At 40.6% G+C, this 19,371-nt stretch overlaps 1 protein-coding gene across 2 annotated transcripts in view; it reads left to right on the top strand.

The window, feature by feature from the left end:
• dnmt3ab (DNA (cytosine-5-)-methyltransferase 3 alpha b) overlaps nucleotides 1-19,371 on the top strand; it is a 725,841-nt gene that overhangs the window by 597,718 nt on the left and 108,752 nt on the right. For both annotated transcript variants that reach the window (XM_070885120.1, XM_070885118.1), the window contains one exon: nucleotides 643-727. In XM_070885120.1, coding sequence (XP_070741221.1) covers nucleotides 643-727 — 85 coding nt within the window. The remainder of the gene's footprint in view (nucleotides 1-642; nucleotides 728-19,371) is intronic.

The following is a 19,371-nucleotide window of genomic DNA, read 5'->3' as shown; positions in this document are numbered from 1 at the left end:
CTGTAGAGGTTACGTGAGGATTAGCTGTAATTATTTGATATCAGTTACTGCAGATTCCTGGAGTGTGCTTGATTTCCTTCGGGGACTGGAGAAGAAATATCCAGAGTTTTTTTTGCCAAAGTGTTTGCCACTCGCATCCAGTGGGTGTGGGTGATGAGAGTCCATAAAACCCTCTCACCCTTCTTTCTCCCAGAAGGTGTGTGACTCGGGGTGAATTGATGGTCTGATTGGGACAGGCTGAAATGATGGGTTTGGTAATTTCCTGTCCTTTATTCTATATTTATATGTTCATAAGCTGCCCATCACAGAATTCAACTGAGATCCACGGACGATGGCATAATTCACGCAATACACGACGTCTGCTCCCTGGGCCTGTGTATGACACCATGACACACTAGATCCTCATAGAGATGACGGAAACTCAAGGGTACACCATCCCTGGCCACATCTAGTTATGGAGTTTGTCCATCACACCTGTCTGTGCAAATTTCTGCCTCACATTTCCAAAAAAGAGAAAGAAAGCCAATTATTTGCAATTCATAAAGAAATTAACTTGACCATGAGAGATTCACGAGTGTAATCTAGTGTGCCCAGGGATTTCTCTGAAATTCTTTTAATATTTTTATTTGTTTAAATTTTCAGGACCCACCAAGGTTGTATGCACCCATCGCTGCTGAGAAGAGAAAACCCGTTCGAGTACTGTCACTTTTTGATGGCATAGCCACAGGTAATGTATACAGCCAAATGTATATATTCAATGATAAACTGCATACCTTTTTGATTTTTATGTATAAAATTGACCACCTACTTTTCGGTACCCTCGAATTCTGCAGGAGTTTTATAAACACTATTCTTCCCAACTTTTCCTCCATTTCAAAGGTTTCAAATTTCTATAGAAAAGAATGCTAAAAATGTTACAGTCAGGTTAAAAACAGCTGTTTTATTTCTCCAATTGTTCCAGGTTGAACAGGTAAATCCCACAACTTGCCCTCATCCTTTTGCTGATCTTGTCCAGTTGGTTTCCTTCAGCATCATTTTACTCTCCTCAGATATGGTCACCATGAAATGGTTGAATTTAGATGTTATCAGTTAACCTGAAATCTTCTCTTTATTAAATTGTGTGGATTTGAAAAGCCTGTGGAATTATAGTAGTATAAAATTATTGCCAGAAATTAGCCAAGTAAAGACAATTTGCTGCCTAACAAATTACCTTGAAACATAGGAGTTTTCAGAACATGGCTCGCGGTGCAATGAAGTATTGTATCAGCAATGGTCGCACATCACAAATTTAATAACTTTACCCACAACAATAGCTTTACAAATGATTGGGCTGAAATAGCATAAGATGCAGTGAGTTCTTACCCAGTCATCAAACATGAACATAGACCAGCTCAAAACCGACTAATATCGAAAAAATACTCCATTAAAAACAGCACTTCTGACAATGAAGCACTCACTCTGTGCTGCGCTCAAGTGCCAGCCGAGATTATGTGCTTAAGTCTCAGGAGTTGGATTGATCGATGTTGTTGGATAGATAGGCCTTTCTGGATGTATGATTTAAGATGGGCTGAATGGCCTCGTTTATCGATAAGTACCTTGTGCTAATTAGTACATTTATACAATGGGCCATAATTTGCTGTAAGAGTGAATCTAACAGTATCTGCCGTTAGTTGGACCTATCCTTGCACATTTAGATTTTTAAATGTTTTACGTGGCAAGCTGCTGAAAGTGCGAGCTGATAACATCGCAGCGAGGGAGACTGGGTATGTGGAACCTGTGTGAACAGGGCAAGCGATTGTGTATCTCCTTCACTAATCAGATTGAAGGATTATGAAATTAACAGCACAAGGACTAGGAAGAAAGTATAAATTAGAGTGGGAGAATTCAATGCCAAATCGGGTATAGAAAGAGAAATAAAGAGAGGAAACGTAAGATTGGATTAAGACAGATAGAAAAATGAGACAGGATGGATAAGTTTAAAGTAAAAATTAATTTTATGTTTTTGAAATCTACAACAACAATTAATACCTGAAGGAATGAGACTTCATACTTTTAATACTTAATTTTCAGTGTCAGAGAGGTTGTTTGGCAGTAATTAACAATTATCACGTTGATAAAAGGGTATTTAGACTAAAATGCATAAGACTCTTCTGAGCTTGAAATTCCCTAATCTTGCGCCCGGTTTTTCGGCGATATTTCGCCGTTTTGGGCGAAAAACGGCGAACCAGGAAATTCGGAGAAGTCGTGTGCCGGCAGTTTTTAAGTACTGCTGGGGAGCGGACCGCTGGCGTGCAAGACTTGAAATAGCGCTTTCGCCAGAAATTTGGCTCGCAGCGCACCCGTAGATAGGACGAAAAAAAAGGCCCGGGAAAAACCTGCGTTGCAGCCCTTGGAACACGGTAGGTATGAAGACCTGCAAAAAAGGTAAGTTAAAGTTTTTATTTTTTAATTATTTTGCAGCGATTCCATAGTTAAGTGTCTTGTGAATGTTTTCTGATTTTTTATTTTTTGTTTTTTGCAATTTTTTTTGGTGTTTTCCCCCCTTTCCTCGGCCCAACTCGCAGTGGTATCAGCCTTGGAGAAAAGTTGCAGAAAATTTGCGGTTTGCACCACGAATCCTCGTGCAACGTCAATTTTTACCGCTGGGCGCATTTTATCCCGAATATTAGGCCTTGTAGCGGTTCCGGAGTCATAGCGGTATTTTTTACTGGAAAAATATCGCTACAACCAAAAATGGAATTTCCAGCCCTTTGTGACAAGATTAGTTCGTGTCTACCGCTCAAATACAACAATTTTACATCAATCAATGCATTTCAATGGTGAGGCAGACAGCGAAATGCCATTTTTGCAAAACTAATGATGGAGTGGTGCATCATGGATAGCAGCTTTTGGATTTCCACGTTTAACCACTCATCTGCCCTCGTCTGAAGTTGTAGCATTTGCGCATAAATAACGGTGAGCGCCATTAGCCGCAGTGTTATTTTGACAGCAAATTATGGGCCATTATTATTTTTCAAGGGTTTTTCATTATTTACAATTTGCTCATGAATTTCACCTGTGGAAAAGATGTTTCGAGGTGCTTATCAGTGGGGTCATCATTTCCCTTATCTCTAGTTGTCTTGTTTTCACAAGATTGCCTGAGGCCATTAACCAGAAATCATTTTCTGATTGCTTGCTTGAAGCACCAACCTCATTCACTGAAGTTGGCCCAAATGCCCCTTCAGTGTTTAATGGTTTATATTCACCTCATAAGACAAGAACTCCATTTCTTAATCATTCTTACAATGAGTCATTTTGTGCCTTCTCCTTCCCTCTACTTTTTTTTACCTGAACTAGCCAGAGTGAAGAATTCTGCAATTTATATCAAGTACCATGTCCGCCTTTTGTTATCTGAAACATAGAAACATAGAAAATAGGTGCAGGAGTAGGCCATTCGGCCCTTCGAGCCTGCACCACCATTCAATATTACCATGGCTGATCATTCACCTCAGTATCCCTTTCCTGCTTTCTCTCCATACCCCTTGATCCCTTTAGCCGTAAGGGCCATATCTAACTTCCTCTTGAATATATCCAATGAACTGGCATCAACGACTCTCTGTGGCAGGAAATTCCACAGGTTAACAACTCTCTGAGTGAAGAAGTTTCTCCTCATCTCAGTCCTAAATGACTTACCCCTTATCCTTAGACTGTGTCCCCTGGTTCTGGACTTCCCCAACATCGGGAACATTCTTCCCGCATCTAACCTGTCCCGTCCCGTCAGAATCTTATACGTTTCTATGAGATCCCCTCTCATCCTTCTAAACTCCACTGTATAAAGGCCTAGTTGATCCAGTCTCGCCTCATATGTCAGTCCAGCCATCCCTGGAATCAGTCTGGTGAACCTTCGCTGCACTCCTTCAATAGCAAGAATGTCCTTCCTCAGATTAGGAGCCCAAAACTGAACACAATATTCCAGGTGAGGCCTCACCAAGGCCCTGTACAATTGCAGTAAGACCTCCCTGCTCCTATACTCAAATCCCCTAGCTATGAAGGCCAACATGCCATTTGACTTCTTCACCGTCTGCTGTACCTGCATGCCAACTTTCAATGACTGATGAACCATGACACCCAGGTCTCGTTGCACCTCCCCTTTTCCTAATCTGCCACCATTCAGATAATACTCTGCCCTCGTGTTTCTGCCACCAAAGTGGATAACCTCACATTTATCCACATTATACTGCATCTGCCATGCATTTGCCCACTCTCCTAACCTGTCCAAATCACCCTGCAGCCTCTTAGCATCCTCCTCACAGCTCACACCACCACCCAGTTTAGTGTCATCTGCAAACTTGGAGATATTACACTCAATTCCTTCATCCAAATCATTAATGTATATTGTAAAGAACTCGGGTCCCAGCACTGCACCATGCGGCACTCCACTAGTCACTGCCTCCCATTCCGAAAAGGACCCGTTTATCCCGACTCTCTGCTTCCTGTCTGCCAACCAATTCTCGATCCACGCCAGTACATTACCCCCAATACCATGTGCTTTGATTTTGCACATCAATCTCTTATGTGGGACCACTTATCTGTGTCCCATTGCTACTTTTTAAACAAGTCTCAGCGTTGACTGGCAAGAAACAACTCGAGAGATGATTTTACAACAATAGAATGTTTCAATTAATATGAATAAAAAGATGTGATCACCAATGCCATAAGGAAAATCTCTCAGTCTTGGCATGTAAGCAAGCCATCCCACCTCACCTTTCAAAGTAGAATAATACTTTTAATGTACATCACACCATTTAGTAAAAGAGAACAATTTTTTCAGGTTAATCAAAGGAGCGAACTGTTTTGCTGGAAGCTGTGAGCACATACTCTGTGAACTAATACTCTGGACATCTGGAATAGTAGCACTAACAATAAAGTAACTGCATTTTCAGTGTAATCAGACTTTCTGTCATCCTTTATACACCCATTTCCAAGGATGATACAGAGTAACAGCAGGATTATTTCTAGTTGGCTGATACATTTACAGTTGCTTACATGAGCTTCATTATCTTCAAATGGTTTCAGCTGGAGTTAAACCTTTTAATTTTAACTACACTAAAATATTTTTCACGTAGGCCAGATAATCATCTTGGTTGTGAGTTTAGAAATTATCTTACATGATCCAGAAAGTAAATTATGGTTGGTCTGAAAACTTGCATAACATAGTGAATATGTAACTTGGGTCTGAAAAAATTGCATTTCTCTTTCTGTAACTTAAGACAATATTTTTCTGAATGCTCTGGAATCTTTTCCAGCTTTTGCAGGTGCTCCTGCTCAATGTTTCCATTTACTTGAACATGATTGAGATTGTAAATTACCTTATCTATCCCTTGTACAACTTGACCCTTAGTTCTTTCAAATGGTATGGCTGCATTCAGTTCCCCAGGGAAGTCTGTTGTACAGGTGCAACCTTACCTGCTTGTTAACAGTTCGATACTGTTTATAGCTATCATTAACACAATGTATTGATAGGGCTGTGTGAGATTTGACAGTGCTCTTTTGTCCCACAAGATTGGCAGACAAAACTTGCAAGCTTAGATTTAGGAACTGATCTACATCTATCGATTAATGGTCGCTTTATTGGCTCCGCAAGTCCTCACACATTATTTAATATAGGTACACATGCAATAGGCTCTACCTAGTCATTAGCCCAGAATTTCTGGTTGGGCGTTCACCATCATTCTGCCTTTGAAACTGACCGCAACTTCGGGATTTGCTGCTTGTGCAGGCGTTTGCAGAAATTCCAAAGTTATGGTCAGTGATTGAGAACCCCAACCACTCACAGAGCCGGCAATCTGTGTAATCAGCCAAATAATTGAAACTGACAAACTTCGGCTCTTCCACGATAAGTACACTGTTATATTCTCCGCTAAAAGTTAGACACAAAGCGATTAGGTGTATCTGGGGTTTTGACAGCATTATTACTGCTAAACAAATGTAATTTTGTGGAGTGTGAAATTTGACCATTTTAATAAAAATTTACGCTTTAGAAAAGTTTACATTTTTTTTTTTATTTTGTCCATCTTTATTTCAGGTTTGCCAATGTGAGAGCCCTAAATTTTGTTTTGCTCTCTCTAACCATTTTAAAAAGTTAGAATTTTTTTGCTGTCTGAGAGAGTTTTGCATTTTGATTGGCTGCTTAGACAGCCTGTTAACGTCACATCAGTTCGCACAAGGGGATCCCACTAACTTCCATTAATTTGAATTGAAGGTTGGAAAAGCCAAAGTTCCCAACACAGGGATCGCGAGATCCTTGTGTGAAGCATACTTCGGGGCCAACAACGAACTCATTTGCTTTGCTGGTGACTGCAAATTCCGGGCCATTGTATATTATTGGAGCAGATTCTAGTGTGTGTAAATTTTTCTATAGCAGCAGAGGTACAATTAAAAAGAATGAATGCCAGCCAGCAGTTTTAAGCATTAAAGCTTAAAATCAGTGGTTGGAAAATTGGAGGTACTGTGAATTGATGCACTAACCTCTCCATCTCTTTCTCTAATGGCTCCAATGTCCGCTTCCATCAAATGGGACTCCACGTTGGGAGTCAAGTTTCACAATTTCAGGGCCAGAGGGAACAGGTCTTACTTTAAAGAATTTAGGCATTACATTTTCAACTGCCTTGACTCTGTCTTTCAGACTTTGAATCAACCCATCTTGACATGTGAACATACCCTGATATTTCTGTTACAACTCCTGAGCAGCATACAATATTCCATTAATTACGGAGCACTATAATTATATTTCTTCCAACCAATTTCTTCCTAGCAGAGAAGATTCATCACCTCTCACTGTTAATTATTCTAGGGTTAAGACCTGACCTTTATATGCCAGTTTAACCCAACTGTTATATGTTTTACGTACCAAGATAACAGACTTCAACTTTAGCTTTGAGTGATAATTCTGTGAGATCTGCAGGGTGGAAAGGGCAGGGGACATGTAGGATCTGCCGAGAATATAGTAGTATTTAGAATGGCAGTAGGATCACCAAGAGTGACAAAGCTGCTCTAAAATAATTGAAATCCCCATCCTTTTCTTAAAACAATAAGAGTTTGGCACTTTTACAAGTCAGACTATTCTCTTTAAAAAATACTATTTATTTAAAAATAGTCAGCTGATCATTTATTTAAAATAATGATAACGTTTGGAAAAAATCAGGACACCTGTCTTGATGAGATAATTTCGAGGTAGCACTAAAAAAATTCATCTTCTGTGAGATTTTAAAATTTAAAGAAGTCTATCCCTGCTAGTGTCCTGCTTATTTGTCAAGGTTGTAAATGTAGATGAAATATGGACAGAGGAGCAACTGTCCCTTTCTATCACATGACAAGACCAATAATTATTTTCTGTAAAATTATGCAAATTTTGATCAATGACATAAGCTGCACAAGTTATGAATATGTTGGAAACAACAGCAATTTGAATTTATATATCACCTTTAATTAAGCCCATTGGGACGTTTTACTATGTTAGAGATAATATATAAATGTAAATTGTTGTTGTTTGATGTAGAAAGATATCCTAAAGCATTTTCCAGAGGTACAATTAAAAAGAATGAATGCCAGCCAAAGAAGGAGATATATAGAGGAATGACCAAAAGCTTGTTCAAAGAGGTTGGCTTGAAGGAGGGTCTTTATAGAACAGAAGGAAGTTGGAGAGATAAAGGTGTTTATGGAGAGAATTCCAAAACATGGGGCTAGGCAGCTGAAGGATAGCAACCAATGGTGGAGCGATGGGAAGGAGAAGGTTAACTAGAGGGGGAAAAAATTGAAAATAAATTTCAGAATATGATAATAACTATAACAAATCTCATAATTTATTTACATTATGAGAACTCCTTAATTATTCTGTAATGTTCCAGGTGGTATGTTGCTATTTTCACTCTGCTGGGGTGCAACGGCCACCACACGTTAAAAAAATCCACGCACAGGCATCTTCCACCCTTCAACATATAGTTCGCGACCTGAAATATTGGGTCCTTCATTGAAACACCTGTGAACTCATCCCTTTTTGGTGTGGAAGCAAGTCATCCTCAATATGAGGGACCGCCTAAGAAGACTTAAATCAGACATATACTTAACTCCTTCTCATAATGCACATTACAGGTTATGGTGCACCATCCTCCATATTGAATAATTCCAGTGGATAAATCAGAATTTTTTTTTAAACTCCTATTTTCAATGAATGCTCAAATGTAGTCCAAGCAAAATAACAATCCAACAGACCGTTCTTACCACTTGTGAGAAACACATCATAACTCATAAGTGGTAGATCATTGAATTAGTTGTGATCTTCCGCAAAAGTGGTACAACCTAAAATCTTCCTCTGTTAATCTATTTGTACAGTCTTACCTAAAAATTAACTTGCTTAATGCTAGATTAAGGAATGATTCTTAATATTGTGAGGAGGGAAAAAAGGTGGAAAATCTGTAAATCATGGTGCAAATAACACAAATAATTTTTAGAATGGGACTGCCCTTTTCAAATTAAGTAATATTAACTCATCATGTTTGTTAGTACAAAGTAGAAGCTTTTCCCTAATAACTTTGCAAGGTGACGCTACCTCTTTGTAAAAAAATATCAAACATTAGCTACTTCAGTGACATAACTAGTCAAACTAATGAGTTAATATTAATTATTTAAAGAAGTAATGCTTAATCAAAGAGGATTTCACTGACAAATAGACAATTGTAGGGATATTTTTGGTGTCACTATTTCAACGCTGTGGTTGCTGAGGCAATTCTTGAAATCTTTAATACGTTTTTCTTTTCCTCTAAGTTAGGTTGCAGAGTGCTGATTTTTCCTGGAATGAGGTATCTACAAAATGCTGTACCTCTGAAACAGAAAATACTAAAACTGTAAGTTAGGTGCCAATTGGAAAAAAAAGTAGCATGTAAAGCTTAGAGACCATATGTAGGAACCACTGAGATGCAAAGTATTTTAATACATTTTTCATATTTTTCTGCTCATCTAATAATTGCTGTCTACTTTCTGTGTCGATGCCACTTATACTTAATTAGCTTTTATTAAATACCTTAGATAAGAAGAAAAAGCTTGCATTTATATAGCGTCTTTCATGAGCTCAGGGCATCCCAAAGTGCTTCAAGGCTAACGAGTTAATTTTGAAGTATAGTCACTGTTGTAATGAAGGGTAATGTGGTAGCCAATTTATGCACAGCAAGGTCCCACAAATAGCACTCAGATAAATGACCAGATAATCTGTTTTTAGTGGTGTTGGTTGAGGGATAAGAATTGGTCAGGACATAAGGCAGAACTCCCTTGTTCTTCTTCGAAAAGTGCAATGGAATCTTTCACATCCAACTGAGAATGCTGAAAATCTCAGGACAGTGGCGATCCAAAAGATTCAGTGGTCCATGTACACTGATTACTAAACTGTAGTGGTCAGGTACGAAATATAATCAAAAAGGCTAATGGAATGTTAACCTTTACAACTGGAGGGCTAGGATATAAAGTGGAGTAAGTTTTGCTACAGCTACACAAAGCCCTAGTTAGATCACATCTAGAGTACTTTGTACAGTTCTGGACATTGCACCTTAGAAAGGGTATATTGCCTTTGGAAGGAGTGCAGCGCAGATTTATCAGAATGTTACCAGGGCTCCAAGAGTTAAATTATGAGGTGAGAATACATAAACTAGATTTGTATTCCCCGGAATATAGAAGGGCGATTTGAATTTTTTAGGATTTTGGAAAGAATTAATAGGGTAGACAGAGAGAATTTTTTTACGCTGGTGGGCGAGTCTAGGACAAGGGGACGTAACCTTAAAATCAGAGCCGGGCCATTCAGGAGAGTAGTTAGGAAACAGTTCTTCACGCAAAGTGTGGTAGAAGTATGGGACTCTCTCCCACAAAAAGCAATAGATACTAACTCAATTAGACAAGGGTATAATAGAATACTGAGCCCAGGGAGGTGGATGGAGTTAAGATGCAGATCAGCCATGATCTCATTGAATGGCACAATACGCTTGAGGAGCTGAATGGCCTACTCCTGTTCCTATGTTCCAATCTGAGCCTCGGTATAACATTTCATTCAAAAGACAGCACCTCCGACAGTGCAGCAGTCCCTCAATACTGCACTGAAGTATCAGCCTAGATTACATGCTCAAGTCTCTGGAGTGGAACTTGAACCAACAACCTTCTGACTCAGAGGCAAGAGTGCAAATGCTGAGCCTTGGCTGACATCATTTAACATGATGTCATTCAATGGTGTTTTAAATTAAACATTTTTCCTTTTCCTGTTATACACTGGGCTATTTGTTGCATGTAGATTTGTCTCTACTATTATCAGAGGTATTGTTCAAGGGAACCTCACTATCTAAATTATTTTTGAGAACAATTCCACCCTACGTTGAGTTACCGAAAAGTTAAAGTAGCTAGCACCATAATAGTTAGCTTTTTGTCCAAAAGATGTTCATCTGAGTTTTAAATTTTGTGTGGAATATTTCTGGCTGCTTCAGAATTTTTCCCAGGAAGTTCTTCTGCATTGCTCATATAGTCATAGAATCATAGAAATTTACAGCATGGAAGGAGGCCATTTCGGCCCATCGTGTCCACGCCAGCCAATCAAGAGTTATCCAGCCTAATCCCACTTTCCAGTTCTAGGTCCGTAGCCCTGTAGGTTATGGCACTTTAAATGCATATCCAAATATTTTTAAATGTGGTGAGGGTTTCTGCCTCTATCACCTTTTCAGGCAGTGAGTTCCAGACACCCATGAAGAGATTTTCCCTCATATCTCCTCGAAATCTCCCCCCAATTACTTTAAATCTATGCCCCCTGGTTGTTGACTCATCTGCAAAAGGAAACAGGTCCTTCCTATTCACTCTATCCATGCCCCTCATAATTTTATACACCTCAATCAGGTCTCCTCTCAGCCTTCTCTGTCCAAAGAAAACAGACCCAGCATCTCCAATCTTTCCTCATAGCCAAAATTCTCCAGTCCAGGCAACATTCTTGTAAATCTCCTCTGCACCCTTTGCAGTGCAATCACATCTTTCTGTAATGTGGTGACCAGAACTGCACACAGTACTCCAGCTGCGGCCTAACCAGTGTTTTATACAGTTCAAGCATAACCTCCTTGCTCTTGTATTCCATGCCTCAACTAGTAAAGGCAAGTATTCCATATGCCTTCTTAACCACCTTATCTACCGGGCCTGCTACCTTCAGGGATCTGCAGATCTGCACTGCAAGGTCCCTTTGTTCCTCTACACTTTGCCTTGGATCCTATGGGCTTTTACTTTTGTGACCAGTCTGCCATGTATTACCTTATCAAAAGCTTTGCTAAAATCCATATACACTACATCATGCGCACTGCCCTCATCGACCCTCCTGGTTACCTCCTCGAAGAATTCAATCAGGTTAGTCAGACATGACCGTCCCTTAACAAATCCATGCTGACTGTCTTTGATTAATCCGTGTCTTTCTAAATGAAGATTTATCCTGCCCCTCAGGACTTATTCCAATAATTTTCCTACCACTGAGGTTAGGCTGACTGGCCTGTAATTACTCAGTCTATCCCTTTCTCCCTTTTTAAACAAAGGTACAACATTAGCAGTCCTCCAGTCCTCTGGCAACACACCTGTAACCAGAGAGGACTGGAAAATGATGTTCAGAGCCTAAGCTATTTCCTCTTTTGCTTCTTTTAACAGCTTGGGATACATTTCATCCGGTCCTAGGGATTTATCCACTTTCAAAGCTGCTAAGCCCCTTCTCTTCTCCTTCTCTCGCTATGTTTATCTCATCTAATATTTCACACTCCTCCCTCATTGCAAAGTCTGCATCGCCTCTCTCTTTTGTGAAAACAGATGCAAAGTATTTATTAAGAATCATACCTCCACACACAGATTTCTTTTATGATCTCTAATAGGCCCCATTCTTTCTCTAGTTATCCTCTTGCTCTTAATGTATTTATAAAACATATTTGGGTTTTCCCTAATTTTGCTTGGCAACATTCTTTCATGTTCTCTCTTTGCTTTCGTGATTTTTTTAAAATTGCATCCCTGCACTTTGTATACTCCTCCAGAGTTTCTGCAGTATTGCTTTCTCGGTATTTGTCATAAGCTTCCCTCTTTTTTCTTTATCTTACCTTGAATGTCCCTTGATATCCAGGGGTCTCTAGATTTGTTAGCCCCACCCTTTTTCTTTAAGAGAAAATACTTGCTCTGTACCCTCAGGATCTCCTCCTTGAAAGCCTCCCATTGCTCAGACACTAGTTCACCTTTAAATAGCCATTTCCAGTCCACTTTAGGTGAATCCCATCTCAGTTCAGCAAAATTGGCTTTTCCCCATTTGAGAACTTTTTTTCTTAATCCACCTTTGTCCTTTTCCATAACTACCCTAAATCTTACTGAATTATGATGACTAGCACCAAAATGCTCTCCCACTGATGCCCCTTCCACCTGCCCCTCTTCATTCCCCAAAACCAAGTTCAGAACCGCCCCCTCCCTTGTTGGTCTTGTTACATACTGGCTAAAGAGGTTTTCCTGAAATCATTTTAGGAATTCCGCACCCTCTGTACCATTCACACTACTTTTTTCCCAATTAATATTAGGGTAGTTGAAATCCTCCACTATTACAGCTCTATAGTTTTTGCACTTCGCAGCAATTTGTAATCATGTCATAATACATCTGATTCCAAGGGCTCGAAATTTTTTTGGATAGCGCCACAGGGGCGCTGAAAGGTTTGCAGCCCCGAGCGCCGGAATTCACGCCGCTCCGCAAATTTAGTGTGCCAGTACCAGCGGCGCTGAGGAGTATCGCCCGGGAGCATCGCGCCAGCGTGCAATGCCCCTGGTAGTGACACGGATACAACATTTGGTTTGCGCTGCATCCGTGGCGCCCCACAGTGACACCGCCAGAGAAAGCTCCTGTGTAGAGCTGTCCCGGGCACTATGGGAAAGAATGACTGCATGAGGTAAGTGTGATTGCTAGGTTTTTTTTTGTGATTTAACTTTATTTGGGGTGACTAATGTTTAGGGAATTTTTTTGTGTGTTTTGTTCTGATTCTTCTGGTCTAGCTCTCTAAGAGATGTGTGGACACTTCCCTTAGTGCTCTACTCAACTGTCAGGACGCAACCACTGAATTTTTTGGCTGCCGTCGCAAACCATTTTCCGGCACTAAATTTAGCCACCGCCCAACATTAGCGCCTTAAAAAACCTTCAACCGAATTTCCAGCCCTTCAAATGTTTTAATAATATATACATTGGTCAATGAATGTGTATATAAAAATAAAAGTAATATGCTGATTTTTTTTTTAGAAAAAAGTCTGCAGGTGTTTATTGACTGTTCCCCAAATAGGAATTGATACAAAACAATGACAAAATAACACTGCCTTAATCTTTAAAAACACAGGTAATTACTGCAGTTCGAAGCTTTATGCACAAATAAACAAAAATATCTATAATGGTATCAATTTGTTCACAGTTACAATTCCAGAATGGATTTTATCCTTAAGTGAATAACTAAGTACCGTGTGCTGACTGAAATACAGCCAAGCAGCACAGCCCACTTGTGAACTAAATTCTGCAAACGTTGTAGGAAATGAGTTTGCGACCATGATATTTCCACATAATGATTTCCTGAACTCAGGCAGGCCTAATGAAGTGACCCTAAAGGCATCACACCAGATGCCTCAATAAGCTTGTTCAATAAGTACCCCAGCCGTGCGGATCAAGAAGGTCTCCAGTTCGATCACCAATCTATTGCCAACTTAGTTGATTTCACCTACGTAATAGTGGGGGATTACAATTTCTGTTAGATCCCATATTGCAGAGAGGAAAATCATCCAGGGGTTCCCTTTCCTAATAATTATTCAGTAGCCCTCTGCTTAAAATGCATATCTGTGGATAATGGGTGAGACAAGATTGGATTCGAGTGTGGTGCCCCCATTGTTGGATATATGACAAAATTGACTGTTGGCTCACACTTGAATAATAGCCATTTGGGGGAAGCACCACACAGTGATTGGCATGGAACCATATCACCAGCAAAGAATGAATGCTTTCATGAGGGAAAAGGAGAAAATTGTGGAGATAAGGTGCATTCTCATGGAGAGAGAAAATTGTGCAATTCCTGGCATCCATCTCAAGACTCCTGGGAACAGCTTACCTGCCTATCCTTTCAAGGAGACCTGATAGGGAACGAGTGGCAATAACTAAAATTCATGTGTTCTTTCAACATCTGACTAAAACCTGGTACACTTTGAAGCTAACTCCTTAACAATGTAAATATATTCTCAAAAAGCATACAATCAATTTTCACCTTTAATATTTTCAGAAGAATGCACATTCTGAGTAAAGGGAGCAATGCTACATGAATTGTATCTGTCTATAATATTATTACAAATGTGGGGTATGCCTTAGGTATTCTCTTGAATTAGCATCATTAGTCTGTCCTGTAAGCAGACCCATACCCCTCACAGCGAGACCACCTTGTTAAATGAACTGGATATTCTGATCCTTGCACATGCCCTGACATATGTTTCTCCAATCTTCTGAAAGGCAAACTAATTCGCTCTTTAGTGAAACAAGGCCAGATGCAAATCATTAAATTGCTTTATTTCACTGTCAGTCAGTGATTATACAGATTAACAGTTGAAACAAATTTCACCTTAATGCAGCTTAACTTCAGTCCCACTTTATAAATAAGAAAATTATGTCGAACTGATTCTTTTAGTGTACTAAATATCATTCACGTTTCTTAGACAATCCTTTTCTCTGAAACCTGAGTAGCTGTCTAAGCCGAGGTGAACTTTTTTTGTTAAAGATATGTCCCCTTCCGCCTCACTCAGCAGTTTTTGTTGGAGCTGACCCTGAACTTTAAATTTCTAATATACTTATGTTGTACTTATCTTTCATTCCTCCTGTCTTCCAGGTATGACTTTTCTTTTGTTCCCTATGTCAATCTTTGATCCCTTTCCTGTCCAAGAGTTGTTCAATAGAACTGCCAATTAAACAGACGACCAACCCACCTCCCCCTGGTGGAGGCTTATTCATTTCCTGCCAGCCTCGGGTAAATTTCTAATGGAATTATCGGAAGCAAGATAATGAATTAATTATTCTCCCAGATCATTACTGGTAACAATTTCAGTGGTTGCTAATTACCTCTCGGGTCAGCTTATTCACATACCAATCCCCTCTGTGTCACATTGCTCCCAGCATATGGTGTAAAATTGAATTTTAAACGTTTGTGAACTCACTTTAAATAAAACCAGTATTTCAATATAAATCATAATTCTTTGCATGAAAAATGTTTGAAAATCCCAAAACACAACAAATATATTTACATTTTATATAAGGTGCACCTTTCCTTTGCTTATAGGAAGTTCATATCATAAGACGCTTAAGCTTCAAGTTTCCAATATGCTTGTGTTGTACTTACCTTTCATTCCTCACATCTTCTAGAATTTGCATCTCTAAGGTAGGTGCCACTGTGGTTCAATGTTCTAGTGTGCCAACCCGTTCACTTTGCTTTTCTTCGCCCTTACTCCCACCCAATGCAATCACCTCCTGCCATCTCTGTACCTGTCCCCCAGTCAGCATCCTGATCCCACCACCTGATACTGCTACCTCTGGTCCAAACCCTTTCCCCAACTTCCAGCAATTACTTACAACACCCACCTGCTGATCAGTGGCTCTGGCTGAACCCCACTCTCCGTTGTTCCCCTTTGTGAATCACCCCAAAATGTGGCCTTTACCCACTCTCCAGCCACACCTGCAGCCTGAGAAGACAGTGCTACTATCGTCTTGCAGGCCTGGATATAAGCTTCACCGAACCACTTCCCATTGATAAAAGAGAGAGAAGGCAAAGGAAGACAGAAAGGGCAAAAGAGACATGGAAGGCAGAAGGGCAAACAAGAAAGATTACATAGAAAGATCCAGAAAAAATGATGATGGGCGAGATTTTAATGGGGTAGCCATGGAGTTAAAATGCTGGTGGACATACTGCCCCATTCCGGCTCAACCACCATTTTCTCGAGGCTCGCTACTGTCAGCCAAGGCGCCTATCTAAGTGAAGCAGGAGCCTCATTAATCTATTAATCAGGGTCCTATGGTGTACATATGACCCCAATTATATTTTAACTGATATTGGGTGGAGCATCTACCACGGACGCTCCACTCAATAAAATGTGGCATTGCAACAGAAAGGGTAAGTGCTAAAATATATTTTGTGGGGCCAGGAGGAGCAGGTGTGTTCATAATATTAGCCACCAGAAATTAAAACCTAATGCTTTATAGACTATATGGCCCCTATTTTCCACTTTGCCGATTTTTGGTGCCCACGTACAGTAACGTACTTTCCCCAAAGTAAAATTTAATTTTGGCACCGCACTACCCAGTTACTTCTGGGGGCGGAGCTTTAAGTGTGCGTCCAAAACTCTGTGGGCATGCGCGAAAAGCTGAGGTTGCCAGGGCAATCAGAGACACACTGACAGCTGAAGCCCACTCTCCCACTGTAACCCCGGCCAGAAAGGACTGCTCTCCCCACTGTACCTGCTGCAATACCAGGCCGAATGGCCCCCCCATAGCTCCAGATCCCGTTCCCCCTGCAAGTTGAAGTTCCACAGCCTGGGGTTGCAACAGGACCGGGTGCAGGAGGGCCATTCGGCCTGGGGTTGCAGCGGGGGGGATGGGGAGCAGTCCTTTTGGCCAGAGACTGCAGCAGGGGGGGGGAGGGGGGCCAACAGATGAAAATCCATGAAATAGTTCCCTCTGAAAAATCTTTTTCCTTTGCTCCAATTTCAGAGTTCTCTGTGAAAAAATAATCATGCATTTTTGTTTTAATTTGTCTTCTTTGCCTTGCTCTAACGTCATCTTGTGCGTCGTGCCGATTTCCTTAAGTTAACACAAGGGGTTTTTTTGCGGTGCTTTTGGCCACTGCGCCCCTCAAAAAAAACACACACGGGGAAAATCACTTAACTGTGAAAAGACGGCCAAAAATGACGTCCGATCGAGTTATGACATCATCGAGTGCCAAAAAAAACCTGCCGCTGACAGTGGGTGCCGGCACACAAACTTTTGCCAAAGTTGCAAAAGGAGGATTTCACACCAAAAAATGCCGCCCAATCGTGGCGAAAATAGTGGCCAAAAAGTTTACAGCAAAGAAAAAGGCCATTTGGCCATTGTGTGTGTGTGCCGGCTCTTTGCTTGAGCAATCCAGAACTAATCCTGCTGTTCTGATCTCTGGCAATAGTCTACTTCAAATGCTCTGCTTCAAATATTTACCTAATCTTTCTTTAGAAGGTACAGTGGTCTCTGTCTCAACTACTCCCTACGGCAAATCATTCCATACTCAAAAACTATGTATGGGATACTCTTGCAGCTCTGTGTAGGAAGAAGATATTTAACAGTGAAGTTGCAAAAATATTTTGAATGGGTTTGTTGTACTGTAAACAAGCATTAACATTAAAACCTTTGATCCTCTGAACTCCAGATTCTGGAATATCAAATGTGTTATTGAAAACAACATGAATTGAGAAACCTGTCATGTAATGTTACCAACTCTCCTAATATCATTGAAGTACTCGAACATGCATATGACAAATGTTCAAGCTAATGGGAAGGTTCCAGTGTGGACAATTTACTCAAGTGGTGGTTTATTTTAATTGGAGTGGATTTGGTCCACAATTGGATAAACAAGGCTGATCTTGATGAAAAAGTTAATTTTAAATTCTACATTGTGTCAGCCAATTATATTTTTTATTCATGGGATGTGGGTGTCACTGGCATGGTCAGCATTACTACCCATCCCTAATTGCCCTGAGAAGATGGTGATGAGCTGCCTTCTTGAACCATTGCAGTCCGTGTGCTTAAAGGTACTTCCATAGTGCTGTTAGGGAGGGTGTTCCAGGAATTTGACCCATCAACAATGAAGGAACGGCAATATAATTTTCAAGTCAGGATGATGTGTGACTTGGAGGGAAACTTGGAGGTGGTGGTGTTCCCCATGTGCCTGCTGCCCTTGTCCTTCTAGGCGATAGAGGTCGTGGGTTTGAGAGGTGAAGAAGCCTTGGTGAGTTGCTGCAGAGCATCTTGTGGTGGAGGGAATTAGTGTTTAAGGTGATTGGTGGGCTGCTTTATCCTGGAAGGTGTTGAGCTTCTTGAGTGTTGTTGGAGCTACACTCATCTAGGCAAGTGGAGAGTATTCCATCACATTCCTGGCTTGTGCATTGTAGATGATGGATGATGCTAGATAAAGTAAGATATGATCAGGGTGGAGTCTGCATCAATACTCTCACTATGTGCTGTTACATTGGGCCCAAATTTCTCCAGGCGTTGCTCCGTTTTTTTTGGAGCAACTTGATTTTTCTGGAGTATCTTAAAAATCCCCATTCTGCACATTTAATTTGCGCAAGTGTAAGTGAGTTAGTTAGAATTTTTTTTAGTTTTTTTTTCAAAAGGGAGTATTACCAGCCACCTACATTTGTTTTGGCCAGTTAAGCCAGTTTGGACAGCTAATAGTTGCTAAAAACTAACTAAGGCCAGCGTTTGTGGTCGCACAGAAAACCTTTGCGGAGAGTTAAGAAATTAGCGCAGGGAGTCTCCAAATGACAGTGTTATGATAGGAATGCTAGTTTTTTTAAAAATCCCAAGCAGCGAGACTGGACAGGGTGTAGGTGCTATCAGCCTGATTAAACTGAGTATAGGGTTTTGACAAGAATAAAAATGAACTTGTAATGAAGGCTGAAGTACAGGGAAAACTTGAGCAAGGAGTTTCTTTGTAAATAATAGATCAAGAGCACCAACGCTCTCGCCTAATGGATTCGTGTGCGGCATCACACCACATTGGATTTTGACTTCTGCAGCACCAAAGAATTATCCTGACTAGGTTTAGAAATTTAAAACATTAGACTTAGAGTAGAAATAGCAGGATAGCTAAGATGAATACATGGCTTTAGGAGTGGTGCAGGAGGGAGGGATTCAAATTCCTGGGACATTGGAACCGGTTTTGGGGGAGGTGGGACTAGTACAAACCGGCCAGTCTGCACCTGGGCAGGACCGGAACCAATGTCCTAGTGGGAGTGTTTGCTAGTGCTGTTGGGGAAGGGTTGAACTAATATGGCAGGGTGATGGGAACCTATGCAGGGAGACAGAGGGAAGTAAGATGGGGACAGAAGCAAAAGATAGAAAGAAGAAAAGTAAAAGTGGAGGGCAGAGAAACCCAAGGCAAAAATCAAAAAGGGCCACATTACAGCAAAATTCTAAAAGGACAAAGTGTGTTAAAAAGACAAGCCTGAAGGCTCTGTGATTCAATGCGAGGAGTATTCGTAATAAGGTGGACGAATTAACTGCACAGGCAGCAATTAATGAATGTGATATAATTGGGATTACGG

This window comes from Pristiophorus japonicus, chromosome 7 (genome assembly GCF_044704955.1).
Source record: "Pristiophorus japonicus isolate sPriJap1 chromosome 7, sPriJap1.hap1, whole genome shotgun sequence".
In the NCBI taxonomy this organism is placed as follows: domain Eukaryota; kingdom Metazoa; phylum Chordata; class Chondrichthyes; family Pristiophoridae; genus Pristiophorus; species Pristiophorus japonicus.
Note: the sequence above shows the minus strand (reverse complement) of the source record. Positions and strands in the feature narration are given on the sequence as shown.